At 37.8% G+C, this 14221-nt stretch overlaps 1 protein-coding gene across 2 annotated transcripts in view; it reads left to right on the forward strand.

Annotated features, from left to right (window-relative positions):
* PIK3C3 (phosphatidylinositol 3-kinase catalytic subunit type 3) overlaps window positions 1–14221 on the forward strand; it is a 147294-nt gene that overhangs the window by 102763 nt on the left and 30310 nt on the right. For both annotated transcript variants that reach the window (XM_026649295.2, XM_026649296.2), the window contains 2 exons: window positions 1804–1972; window positions 7912–8002. In XM_026649295.2, the coding sequence (XP_026505080.1) occupies window positions 1804–1972; window positions 7912–8002 (260 nt within the window). The remainder of the gene's footprint in view (window positions 1–1803; window positions 1973–7911; window positions 8003–14221) is intronic.

The raw sequence follows: 14221 nt of genomic DNA on the forward strand, positions 1-14221 counted from the left end.
GAGAGTCCAAAAGATTCCCCAAACAAGTCCAACTGTCTCAAGCTTTTTCCCCTTATTTATACATTAGTAATAGAATGACATGTCCCTTAAAGAAACCTTGTTAAGTAAGCAGTTTCAATGATCAAGCAAGAGGTTCCTTCTGATTATTGATTAACCAGGTGTGGGTTTTTCCAGAGTTTGCAGCCTTGAGACCCCAATAGACATTCTTGGGGCATATCTTGCTCTTTTAAAATGCATGTATCAGCAACTTCAACACAATTCTTATCAAGAAGGACATGGGGTCAAGCTGCCCTCAAGTGTTGCTTTTCTGAGCTCCTTCCAACCTTGTTTACGCACTTGGGTTCAGTGTTGTTGGACATAGTTTGAACAAAAAATCATGAAAAATGTATTTGCTTTTTCATCGAAATATTGAGCAGATCTATCACTTGGACAAAATGGGGAGATTTTTTTTCCCAAAAAATATTTTGCAAGAATACCTTTTTCTTAATGTGTGATTGATTTATGCCAGTTAGCAAGTAACAATAAGATAAGTATAACAGACCTCCTAGAGATTGAGAAGAATTAGAATTTATTCTGTATATATGAGAGGTTATTGAATAACTCTTCATTTGTAGCAGTTTACAAACTTTCTGATGATTTTTAAATGTTAACTATCTGTAAATATTGGTACTTCATTGGCAATGCACACTTCCCAAGGCGAGATTGAGAGTTGTAATAATTGTTAGTACCACATGAGATAGTTTGCATCTCTTGGTAAACGGTTAAAACAACCACATTGACAATGCTGTTGATTTTTTTATTACAAACAAAATGTGTGAATAGAATTCTAAATTTGCATAGGCCCTGATCTTGCATAGACTTACTCTGTTCTTACAGCCAAAGGTGTGAAAAGATCTGTCATGGTTCCTTGTAATGGCTCACAGCTAAGAGTGCCAAGTTCAGGTTAGATGTCAGAAATCAGGGCAGACACCCCAGATTGATGGTATATCGGATCATCGGATTTCACCTAGCCAGTAACAAAAGTGTACTCCTGGATCACTATATTTTTACCATGGAGCCACAGACAGTCCCCTTTAGGCTCTCTGGAGCCTACTTTACCACCCAGACAGACTGGACTTAATATGAAAGGTTATTAAAACCAAAATTCACCTCTCTAGATTACTTCCAGCCCCAAAGGGCCAGTCACTTACCCAAAATGTGCTCAAGATCTCACCAAAGACAGTCCTTCAGTAAACTAAAATTAAAGATGTATTAATTAGGAAAATGAGTTATAGCAAGGTTAAAGCGGATAAAATACATTACAGGTGAATTAGGGTTTGTAGGTTCAAAATAAAAGCAGTGATGTAGCAATCTGCCAGTCTCATAGTCTTTTCATAAATTGTCTCAGGGTTTTCCCAAAGTGTATATGGGAAAGTGTCTTGTATCTGGAAAGCTCCCTGACAACATCCTAAAAGATTGAGATGTCAAGATCATTCCCAAAGTCCAGTATTTATAGTTGAAAACAGCCTGCCATCTATTTTTAGCATAGCGTGTGTCGGTAGATTTCACTTTGTTGAGCACGCAACGCCCTACGCTTTGAAGTCAGTGTTCCTCCTTGCTGAGCAACTTTAGACAAATTAATTCACAACTAAACGCTAACACACATTGTTCCAGGGTTAATTAAATATAGAGACAGCAATCACAGGTAAACTTAGTGTAAATGTAATTAATGGAACATGTGCCATGTGTGACATCTTCCTTTGTTTTGTTCTAACAAGTGGATACAAAATAAAATTACACATTTGCATTTTTCGCCTAATACAGGTAAACTGTTTCACATCGATTTTGGTTACATTCTGGGTCGTGATCCTAAGCCTCTACCTCCCCCAATGAAGCTGAATAAGGAAATGGTGGAAGGTATGGGAGGCACTCAGAGTGAGCAGTACCAGGAGTTCCGTAAACAGTGTTATACAGCTTTTCTACATCTCCGCAGGTAGCAACACTATTTCTGTGTTAACAATTGCTTGATCAACGGTGGGGGGGTGCCTTTCCCCCCTCCAAAACATGAAAACTTATATATACTCCTATTGGTGTCCATGATGCTATAAAGAAGAGAGACTAAGAGATGGGAATTCTTGAGTTCTAATCACGCTCTAAACTACCCTTCTATAGCATTTGTCATTATAAAGTATCTTCTGTCCAAAGATCTCAAATTTCTTTACAAACATTAATTTAGCTTTGCAACACTCCTGCAAGGTGGTAAATGATTGATAATGTATTCAGGAGACGTGTTCTGTTGCTTAGCAAATCTTGGAATGTTTTCTGGTTAGGCAAATTGGTGTCTCGGGTTATCATTGATGAAATACAGAGCCTTTCAATTCTTGACTACTGCTCCCAAATTCAGATTAGTAACAGCCAAACACATGTATCCTCTGTTGGCTGGTCAGTGGCCTACGTGAGTTGACTTGGTAATCTTAGTCCTGTTCCTGCAGAATAAGTATTCACTTCTCAGAATCCACTATCAAATGTTGGCAATAGTAGAATCTTCAAAAAGATTTGAACAGGCATAGAGACTAAACTACCACACTACCTCCTTGCCACTAGAATGTCCTCTTTCAGAGTTCAGGCACAGGATAGGAGAAGCTTGCATTGCCATTGTCTGTCTTGTGGACAAATAAGACTTTTGCTTTCCATTGCTAAGCACCTTTTACCATGCCCTACAAAATTCATTTAAAATATGTTGTCTTGTTTGTCCTTTGGGTGGCAGAATGGCTCAGCTTTGCCCTCCAGTCCTGTTACAACAGTGAGCAGGTGAACAGTTTCTCTATTTGCCAAGTGATTCAGGAAGTCTTCCATGGAGATATACAAATTCCACTTCAATATCTGGATTGTCTAGTATAAAATAAGCCAAAGCCTAGAAAAAAGTGTATTGATCAATGATGATCTTAGAAAGGAGGCAGACAAGATAATGTGAAATAATTGCTGAAGAAATGTAAAACGTATTCTGTCTTATTGAAAGGAGTAAAAAAGTAACAACCTTTATAAACTGTCATCGATAATGGATTAGCAGCAATTCAGCACAATGAGAAAACAAAGACAAGTTATTAATCAGCAGCCACAATAACTCCCATCACTCCGGAGAATAATCATGAAGGGATTAATCCCTGTACTCCGCATGCAAAGTCTACGTCAAAATTGTTTGAGAACTGAAGTTGTTATACAAAATTACTCATTTCCTATGTTTCCGTAGATTCTTTAAAGAGATGTAAGTTGATGTTCGCTATTTCAATGGAAAAAGCTTTTAAATTTCTGCAAGATTATCCATTGAATTAACTAGTTAACACAATGATTGGCAACAGAGGACATACTTAGTAGCATGGTGTGCACTGATGCAGTAATTTTTATACAAAATTAGCATTTTAAAATATTGGTTGAAATCCCTAGGATTGTAGTTGTATTTGAAGATAATTTATTTCTTCAATATATGTAGTTTAATGTGAAAGTATTTTTATTATACAAATAAAAAATATTAACTTGCTGTTCTAGATAGATCTGTCATGCTCATAGAAGTTCTTAGGCTCTTGATGTGAAAGGCATAAGGACTATACTATATGGATCTTAATAGCACATTCTTAGCATCTGTGACTCAAAATAACCGTTAGCAGGAATGTGTACTTACAGAGAAGGCTAATGGATTAGAGAATAGAGGACTAGGCTGTTCTCATTGTGCAGGCTGGCATAAAAATGTGTTTGATACACTGACAGTTGTATAAATTAATCAGGTTATTTAACCTATTTTTTTGCTTTTTAGCCAATTAAGATTGAAGCAAATTTTGTATTGCAAGTCTAATTTTCATTCCCATTCACCCCAGACTTCACCAAAAGAAAAACAAAGTCCCTGAAACGTCACATGCTGGTATAAAAAACAGATGTAGTGCTGTGATATTAATAAAAAATGTTCTTGTCCATTACTTTTTGCAAAATTTCCTAATATTTCTGTGGCTTATCTCCAAAGTGGCTTGGCTTATGATGTCCAGTTTAATTTTGTTGGCCTTGCTGAGAAGTGCCTTTGAGATGTTTTGTCTTGTCTTGTTTGTAATATTTGTGTTTTATTTTGTTTTAGATTATTCCTGGGGCAATTAGATTTGTATTCACCCTTTCATAAGTTTATTATTCTAAAGTAGATGGGAAATGGTAAACGAGGGACTCATCAGAGCGAGGGATATATAGGCCATGACTCAACAAGGTACTTAAGTACATACTTAAATACCTGCTGAATCAGGGCCTTACTGGCGAAGCATAGAAACTCCATGACTCAGTCACATGAAGCAAGGAGTAATGTAAGAGAGAGCAGTTTTGCTGCTCATATAGAAAAAAAAGTCTAGTTAGCATTTGTTGGCAGTGATGAAGAGAACAGTTTAGAGAAACTTCATAGAGATTCCCAGGTTACATATCTACTGACCTGCAATATGAGAGTTTGAGAAAACCTGAATGTCCTTCATGAAAATGTGTTTTGCTTTGTTTATGTTTTTTGTTTTAATTGATTGGAGCTTTCTGAGTAAACAGCCTGACATAAATTCAGACACCACCACCACCACCACCCCCCGAACATGAATTCAGGACCAGTGCTTGTAAAGTGCTTGTACTGGTCCTGAACGTGTTTTTATTGATCCACATAAGTGTGATTAGGCCTGATAAATTGTGAGAAATCCAAACTTAAAATTGAGTCAGCCTAGATGGAATTTATAATTTCCTTCTAACTCAACGGTGATGCGTGTGGTGGTGTTTTTTTGGTTTCTTTTTAGAAGCCAAATTATCTCTTATATCTAGAGTCAATGATTTGTGCTTCATAGATTGAAAGCTTGGAAACAGTTTCTAAGTTTTTGTTTGGAGTGCTAGCATTGCTGGATGCTAATCATTGCAAGTGAGGCAGAAGGATGGAGAAAAAAATAAAAGATGGTAATTGGAATGATGCGGTGATTAAGGTCCACTTAATGACTTAGCTTGCTAGGCGTGGAAACAAATAGTGTACGTAGTTCAAAAGTTGTAAAGGTCGCTGGTGGTTTTTAAGATATTGGACTTTTAAAATTGTTACTGATTCTTTTTTGGTTTCAGAGAAATCAGACCTAAGGCCAATGTAATCCCTCTGTGAACTCATCCTTGGTTTGTAGGAGTTGAAGGCCAAGAAAATCAAGGCTTTAAATGCATGATTATAGGGATTCTCACTTCTTTCAGCCCTATCCCCATATTGTTAGGAACATATGACTTGAAGTTAGCTAATGGAGTACTGCATTCTTGCATGGTTTATTGAAGAGCCTAAAGGCTCAACTGCTTTAGGACCCCAGTCGGGAAAGAAGCCTGTAATAAGATTAAAATTGAGGTGCATTTAGGATGTAATGTTAACAATTTGATTTGATCTGAGATACTTATAAGAGCACAGCAGAAGTGTAACAAGCCTTTGTCTTTAGGAAAGCTGACACTGAAGGAATCTGAAATCATCTAAGGAGTTTTTATAGTGTTTTTATGATGTATTTGAAATCAAGTGCATAGAAGTGGGAAATATAGAAACAGTTGGAAGGGCTGCAATTGAAATGCATGCCAGTAAAATCCAAATAGACAGAAGGGCAAAAAGTCTAGTTTGGCTGAGCAAGGGCACAGAGCAGCATGAATAATGAGCAGAAAGCTTATTGCTTTTAAAATATAAACAATCTGGTTAGGAAAAATAAAACATGTTAAGGATAGTTGAAGAAACAAAAAAGTGTCAAATTTTAGATTGCAGTTCAACTAATTCAGAAGGGTTATTTAAATATTTATGGTAGAAAGAAGACAAGACCATTTTTTTCCCTGTACAAACAACTTCAAATATGACTGTGAGATTTGTTAAAGAATCTTGCTTCTGCCTATAAAAGAGGAGTGAGACTTTGTAGAATACTCTTCAGGTGTCAGTATGCAGATAACAATGGTCTTGGGGCTCATGCAGCTCTCTAAAACTTTGGACATTAATGAGGTAGATTGTCCAAGCCATATAATATATATTTCACAAATTTTAAAAGTACATGAATATACTAAAAATATCATATTTTATTTCTATGGCATTCCATGATTGGTTGGATTCCTGAGAACTGGCAAAAATAACAGCAGTGTATAGAAAAGAGTCTTGAAATGTAATGGCTGAATATTTTGGTTTAAAGGCTAGATTCACAAAAGGGAACTTTGGCATTGCAATGCTTAGCTGGAGTATGCTCAGTACAGAACCTGCAGAGAATTTAGCTGCCGAACTCTAACGTGTGTCTGCTGAGCATGTGGGAACTGAGATGATTCAAAGGCTTACAACTTGGGCAAATGTGGGCGCATTTTTATGAGGATTGCAAAAGACACATCCCTAACACCCAGGCAACTGCTCTGCTGAATATCATGGCTCTGCTTAAAAGAGGGAATCGAGCAATAGAGCTTCTCAGCATAATGGTTGTTAGATTTTTTTTTTTTTTAAGATGTCCAAAACTTATCTTTCCCTAATGTTGTTTCAACGGTTTCCAAGAAATCCCGCTACCCCTTTTGCCCCCTGCAACAACAACAACAGAAAATCAGCTTGAGGCAGACACTGAGCATTGAAAACTTCAGCCTGAATGGTTAAACTTTGCAAAGTTGAGTCATTTATAAAATAGGTCTCATAATGGAAAATGTCAGGTAAACTTAACTGTAGGCAGTGATTATCATCTCTGCATATAATCAAATTTCTTAGGTTTGCACACAATGGAAACGTAAACATTTTGATACATAAGAGGGTACTGTTAGTTCATAAAAATAAATACGGTTTTATGATCTGATTGTTTTCTTTGGAGATCAGTCCTGTCCTTTCTTCTTTTGTATGATACTAAAATGATCAGACAATTTACACATTGATGCATATGATCATTGTCTTGTTTGTATTCAGAAGCTATACTAAAATTATTTCGCTCTTTTGAATTCCCTTTCCATCACCTTCTAAGCTCCTAAAATGCTTTTATAAAAGGCATCTTCCAAATTGAGTAGGTTCACATTTTTCCCCAAAAGGGGGGGAAACTAGTTCTGTGGCTAGAGTAAGGAAGGTTCCAGTTTGTTGAACAGCTCGGAAATTATCCTCTAAAATAATGACTTGCAGTTAATTTCCTGCAATGGCAAAATGGTGGTCTTTAAAAAAAATTCATGAGTACTTCCAACCACGGCATGTTAAATTGGAACTCTGACAGCTGCAGTGCTTCTTCTTTTTAATGGTGATAAATGACCTTTTGTGTTTCAGATGTGCAGCATACTTACCCAAGTTATTACAGATCTACTGAGCAGCTGCAGTCTTAACTCTGGTTAAACCAGATGGTTAAGGGACATATTCATCCTATTTAGACAACTTCCCATACAACATCTTAAAAACTCTTTTTTTTATTTGTAAAGACTTCAATAATTTTAAGAATGTTAATTTAAGTAGATATCAGTGTTGTATAGCTATTGCATGGAATGTCCCTTTTTAAAAGAATACACTTTGGGGTTCCTTTAATCTAGTGTACTTCTGTATTCAGGTGGAATAGAAAGGTACAAAAGAGATTAATGTTCTTGACTCCAGAAATATTTGCTGTATTACATAGATCTCCAGCTATATATTCCTCAATGTTTTTAGATGTTTAAAAGAAAAAAAAATTGGAGCATATCTGTGCTCCAGCTTTTGAGATACAAAGGTTAAAGTTTTCAGTGCAAAACAAACTGCAGGGCCATTGCATTCATAACAAGAATACATACCCAACTAATGTGTTATGTACAAATCATCTCTTTTGAGCATTACCAACTCACATTGCCCAAGGCGGAGGTGGTGTGTGAGAAACTATTTAAATAAGGGAAAAGACGAATACAAGAGACTATTGTCCACAAAATGCTTCTTACTTATTCTGCTCTTCTCGTTAGGTATTCCAACTTGATCTTGAACTTGTTCTCCCTCATGGTGGATGCAAACATTCCAGATATTGCTCTTGAACCCGACAAAACTGTGAAAAAGGTAACCGCAAAACTTTATTTATTAGATAGCGTAAACAGATTGTGTACTTCATAATGTTCTTAAATAGTTCAGATAGGGCAATCTACATGTAATTATGACCTCTGGACTACTCAGTCCCAAAATGATGGAGCTCGAGCAATTCATAGAATCACTGAAGTTAGAGATGGAAAATACCTATTGAGTCATCTAGTGCATTCACCTGCAAGCACAAGAATATTCGCTATTGTACACGTATTAGTCCATAATCCAGTCCAGTGTCCCAAATAATGGGGTTTTACCATTTAGAGGGACTATCATAGTTTAACTAATATGTATAAATAGATGGAGCTTCAACACATCGTGCACACAATCTGTTACGTTCATAAGAATGTAGAAATTGCCATGCTGGATAAGAACTGTGGTCCATCTAGTCTAGTATCCAGTGTGACAGTGACAAATGCCAGATGTTTCTGAGAAAAGTGCAGGAAACCTCTTGGTAAATGTGAGAGAAACTACCGCCCTGTGAAGGTCTCTTCTTAATCCCCAGTAGCCATGTTAAATAATACTAGATATTTTCCACTCCTGTAATGTCCATTGATTATCACAGGTTCTTTCCCAAGGTAGGCTACACATAAGTTTCAAACTAATAAGCAATACACACTGGTCAATATTATACCGCTATAGCAAGGATCAGCAACCTTTGGCACGCGGCCCGCCAGGGTAAGCACCCTGGCGGGCCCGGCCGGTTTGTTTACCAGCCGCGTCCGCAGGTTCGGCCGATCACGGCTCCCACTGGCCGCGGTTCGCCGCTGCAGGCCAATGGGGGCGGCGGGAAGTGGTGGCCAGCACATTCCTCGGCTCGCGCCGCTTCACGAAGCCCCCATTGGCCTAGAGTGGCGAACTGCGGCCAGTGGGAGCCGCGATCGGCCGAACCTGCGGACATGGCAGGTAAACAAACCGGCCCAGCCGGCCACGGTGCTTACCCTGGTGGGCCGCGTGCCAAAAGTTGCCGATCCCTGCACTATAGTGTCATCCTGCATCTGGCAAACTTAAGGTTAGTTAGGAAGCATAAGAAACAGTCAGAGGTCAACACCCCACTAGTTAAATTGATTTAATCTCTGAAGCATGAGTTGTTGTTGTTGGTTTTTGTTTTGTTTTGTTTTTTTAAGTTACATTAACTGTTCTACCTTGGAGTATTCTTATTCATATAAATGTTAGTCTGGGGTGGGGAGCCCACAACGTTATTTTAGGGGGTCACCTTACTTCTGTGCTGCCTTCAGAATCGGGAGGCCAGAGAGTGGCGGCAGTTGGCCGGGCGCCCTGCTCTGAGGGCAGCGCCCCACCAGCAGCAGTGCAGAAGTAAGTGTGGCAATACCGTATCATGCCACCCTTACTTCTGCGCTGCTGCCTTCAAAGCTGGGCGGCCAGAAAGGGTGGCTGCTGACTGAGGGCCCAGCTTTGCAGGCAGCAGCACAAAGTAAGGGTGCTAATACTATACCAGGCCATCCTTACTTCTGTGCTGCTGCTGGCAGAGGCTCTGCCTTCAGAGCTGGGCTCTCGGCCAGCAGCTGCCACTCTCCAGCTGCCCAGCTCCGAAGGCAGCTCCACCACCAACAGCAGCAAAGAAGTAATGGTAGCAGTACTGCAACTCCCCCTACAATACCCTTGCAACCCCTTCAGACAATTCCTTTTGGGTCAGGATCCCTCCAATTACAACACCATGAAATTTACGATTTTAAATAGCTGAAATCACGAAATTTACAATTTTTAAAATCCTATGACTGTGAAATTGACTAAAATGGATTGTGAATTTGGTAGGGCCCTAATTACGTTACATTGGTAGTGTAGGTAAATGTTGTTTTTTTGATAACCTCCACTGTAAATCAAGATATCTGTTGTCTTAGTTCTATGCAAGATTTCAATAAAAAGAATGTTAAAAGAAATGTATATTCCATATTTGTTGTCCTCAACAGCAGTTTTCTATCCGCGTAGTAGGCTGTTGAGAGTTCTCCATAATGCAGAGAGAGTCCGAATTTTATTTTTAATGGACACTTTTTCATGTTTTAATATAACCAATGTTATCCAAATAATTGTTTTAAGTAGAATAAAGTTCACTGCATCATTAAGGGGAAAGTTTTTTTTTTTTGTTTTTTTTTAATGAAGTCACTGGACTTGGGGGATCCAAGAGGATTGTGTTCTAATTCCACTTCTGCCACAGGCTTCTTCTGTAACATCAGAGAATTAGCTCAATGTCTTTTCAGTAGGGCTGGCCGAAAAAGCACAGTTCTATTTCACACAAAAAATCAAGGTTTCAGAACTTGTTGTTCTTCCATATCAGCAAGAAAAAGACCTTTTGAAATATTATGCTGAAAAAAACAAGACATTTACCACAGAATAGCTGGTAGCCAAATGGTCTGAATTGGGCAGAGCAGGGACTTGAATTTAGGTCTCCAACATCACAAGTGAATTTCCTCTGACTGGGCTATATAAAGTCAGCTTCTGGTTTCAAGAACCTATGGATTTCTGGTACAAGGTTTTTTTTTGGGGGGGGGGGGGGGGGGGGGAGGTTGTCATTGACAGAAACAGTCATCAAGAAATATAATTGGCAGTCGTACCAAATTTCAAAAGTCTTGGTCCTTTTCTCATCTGAAGTCTTCAGGTTCTGACATACCACTTACTTTAATCTCATTCATCTCTGTCAGGAGTTCACTGTTGCTTGACTTAATAGTATTCATTCTCTCCTTGGACATTCTCTTGTGAGCTTCCTGACATTGCTTTTATCAAACTCACTCTTACAGTGTTCGTTGCCAATTAAGATACAGCATTCTTGCTCCTTATTAATACCTTGGCATCTACATCTTTCATAAGATGCACTGTCCTGGGGTTTCTCCCTCCTACCTGCCTCTTGCAGTAAAATACTAGAACTGAAACAGTACCCACAACCTATTTAATTAATACTTTAAAAGAAAAGCACATCAGTTCCATCATTTGAAATGCTGCTTTGTTGGGAAGGGAAATACAGTGCTTACAACTATCAGTTAAGCAAAAAAAACCTACGGTAGCAGGGCATATTAAAGTCGTCTTGTTTTCTAAGCACAGCAAGATATTCACCAGTTCTGTAAGATGGTCTGGATTCACTCTTGATATTCTCAAAAGAATAACTAATGTCCCTTTATTAGATTGAATTTATTTGTTCAATTTTGTTGCTACTTCTTTATTAATCACATTTTTCTTACATGGTTATTTGGGTTTTTGTTGTTGTTGTTGTTGGGTTTTTTTTGTCCTTGTATGTCAGCATTCAGATTTTCAAACAGATTTCTATAGCTTCAAAACACTCTACTGCTTAGAAGCCAAGAGAACCATTCCTTCTCATGGATTTTAATGATTATAGTTTAAAAATTACACTTTGAATTCACTACTAGATTTTGTGCGAGAATTCCATTTTATAGAAGGATCCCATCATCTTTAAGGAAAATTTGAACCTACGTCCTCTCTTCAAGGCAGAAATTGGCTTTATGACCTACAAAAAATCTATAGTTCTATCCAAAGCTACAGTGACATTGATTTTTAGAGAGATTCTATACTCTTGGTTTGTTGACTTCATTTTTACTTTAAGGAAAAAATAATTAGGCACCATCAGAAACATTATCGTGGTACCCTGTAGAACATGGATAAATCACTGCTAGATTTAAGACAAGATGGTTGTTGTGGAAATACCTGTATTTCAATTACTAAACATGCAATGGCCGGTCTGACATCAGTTATGGGAGCTTTTTAATACTGATAACAAAGGAACTAGCTGTTTTACCTTTCTTATGTTGAGTGACAAGCTTGTTCAAAGTAATTTAACAAGATAATACTGTACCTCGTTGTAAAGAATTAAATAGATGTTTTCAGGTTTTCAGTTGATTTTTTTTTTAAAGCTTTAAACAAAAAATCCGTATATATTTCAAGAAACTCAGATTAGCTAAAGATCCGTTTTGGACTGACCTGTAAAATTAAATTACCTTTGGTGTCTGAGTAAAGTCAATAGCCATTTCAGCCATAATTTCACTTTCATGGAAGATTGAGGTGAAGATTTAAAAACATTTTGTTTATCTAACAAATCCCCTCTGCCTCTTAATGCAGACGGAAGTTCACAGCCAGCATTTTCTCATTTAGTACTGAAGTAAGTACTCAGATTCTGCTGTTCTCAGTTTTACAATGGCTATACTTTTAATGATGGGCTAGTGATCCAGCAGGGCTGCATTCAGACAGGAAAAACATGATTATCTGCTGGGTTGGCTGAAGTAATGAAGTAAACTCAGCAAGGAAATAATGTTTAGGTTAACCCTCTTTTAAACTTGAAGAGGAAAAAGAATATTTTTAAAATTATTTTGGTGATTAAAGTATAATGAAATGTGTGGGGGTTAAGGGAAGTAGAATGCAATATTTTTTTTTAAAAGCTGATGCTCATAATCATGAAGCAAGAAAGGCTTACTGAAGAGGGTTATATGCTTTAATTATTGTAATGAAGAATTCAGTTGCTATAGTGATCCAGCACACTGAAGTATTTTAGTAGACACAACCATAATACTGTTAATATCAATGGGTGTAGATTGCTCTAACGATACTATGTTTATATAGCTAGAGATGGCGGGGACTAGAAGACAAAGGAACATGTTTATCTTTAGACATCTGAAATTACTCTACTTTTAGCTAAAGCTAGTGGAGGTGAATCTATGACTATATTATAGCTCTTGGTTTCCAGTGAACAATACACGTTGAGGGTGCAGGGACTATGAAGCTCACTGATGGAAGGAAAGATTTTGTTATACAAGCGTGTTTGTTACCAGAGAGATGTCTGACACCAAGTTAACACACCATGCTGCCAAATGGCTATAGATTCAAGTCTAACCTGCAAACTTTGCATATTGAGCTGACAAAGAATACATTCTCAGACTATGTGGGAGGAGGTGGGATCGTGTACATGACCACAGTAACCCATTTGGTATTCAGTGTAAGTGTATAAGGTATCAGCGATCTCATATCTCTTATTTATTACTGGTTTGTGGGTGAGGACTTCACCAAAAATCCTTCTTTAGGTTATTTTCCCCTAAAAAAGCTTCAGAATACTCTATTTAAAACAAAAACAAAAAATCACCTGAATTAGTAGATCTTTTAAAACACCTCTCAATATAAAACTTGCTTCCTTCAGCCCTGATGTTATGCTCATCATTATGGCACAATATAAAAATCAAAGGAAAACGCAATACAAATAAACTCTGAGGCTGCCATTTTTTACACATTGAGTTTCCTTTCATTCTTGTTCTTCGCCGCCACCACCACCTTTCCATGAATAAACAAAGCACGTACTAAGAAGGTGTATTTGCTGTATTCCCTGTAGGTGTATGCAGATGAATTGTGGGCACAGTGTCCCTTTTTTTCTTGTTCGTGCAAATCAGGATGTGACACAGTCGGTTGACAAGGAGCTGCATGAAAGCAGATTCCATGGAATGAAATCAGTCTTTGATTTTACTATGGTAATAGTGAAATGATACAATATTGGGGGGGGGGGGAGTTAATTTAAGTAGACTTTTCAGAAAATACTTATTTTGAGATTAACAGTTGATTGTCACTAGAGATGCCCTTTAATTGAGAAACCAGAGGTTCAAAAAATGACCCTCTAAACCATAGTTAGCACCGTATACATGGTATTTTCCTTCTCACTGGCAAAAGCCTAAAGAATTAAGAGGAAAATATCAGCAAGCTGAGATTTGGACAGCAAGGCAAGCTCTTTATAAATTGAGGCTGCTTTCTCCAAAGAATCATCTTCTTTCCTGTAGCATGTGTTATATCTCAAGGAACTAGCTGGCAGAATGTAATTTTATAATCAACCTTCAAATCTAACTGAAAGCAAATTGCTCAGATATCACTTGAGTCTGATAGCTGTGAAATATGTGAATAGGGAAGAAAAAATGGAAATAGCAGCATGTGTCATGTACAGCTTTCTGTAAAATAAGTATAGATTACACCTGTTTGACATGGTTTATGGCACAGGACGGAGCAAGTGAAGCACGGCTTCCTGCCTGCCTCATCTGTGAAGATTCTTTTGCATTCTTTATTCAGAGAGGAAGATATAGTGCCAAATTGTGACTTTTGCTGTTTACCAAGATAGGAAAACTGTACGAATTATCAGGTGCTATGGGTCTTGAACCCTGGCCTGGCTGAGTGAGAGCCTTGTCCTCTGTACCACTGCAC

This window comes from Terrapene carolina, unplaced genomic scaffold (assembly GCF_002925995.2).
Source record: "Terrapene carolina triunguis isolate 2854851 unplaced genomic scaffold, T_m_triunguis-2.0 Scaffold69, whole genome shotgun sequence".
NCBI classification, from domain to species: Eukaryota; Metazoa; Chordata; order Testudines; family Emydidae; genus Terrapene; species Terrapene triunguis.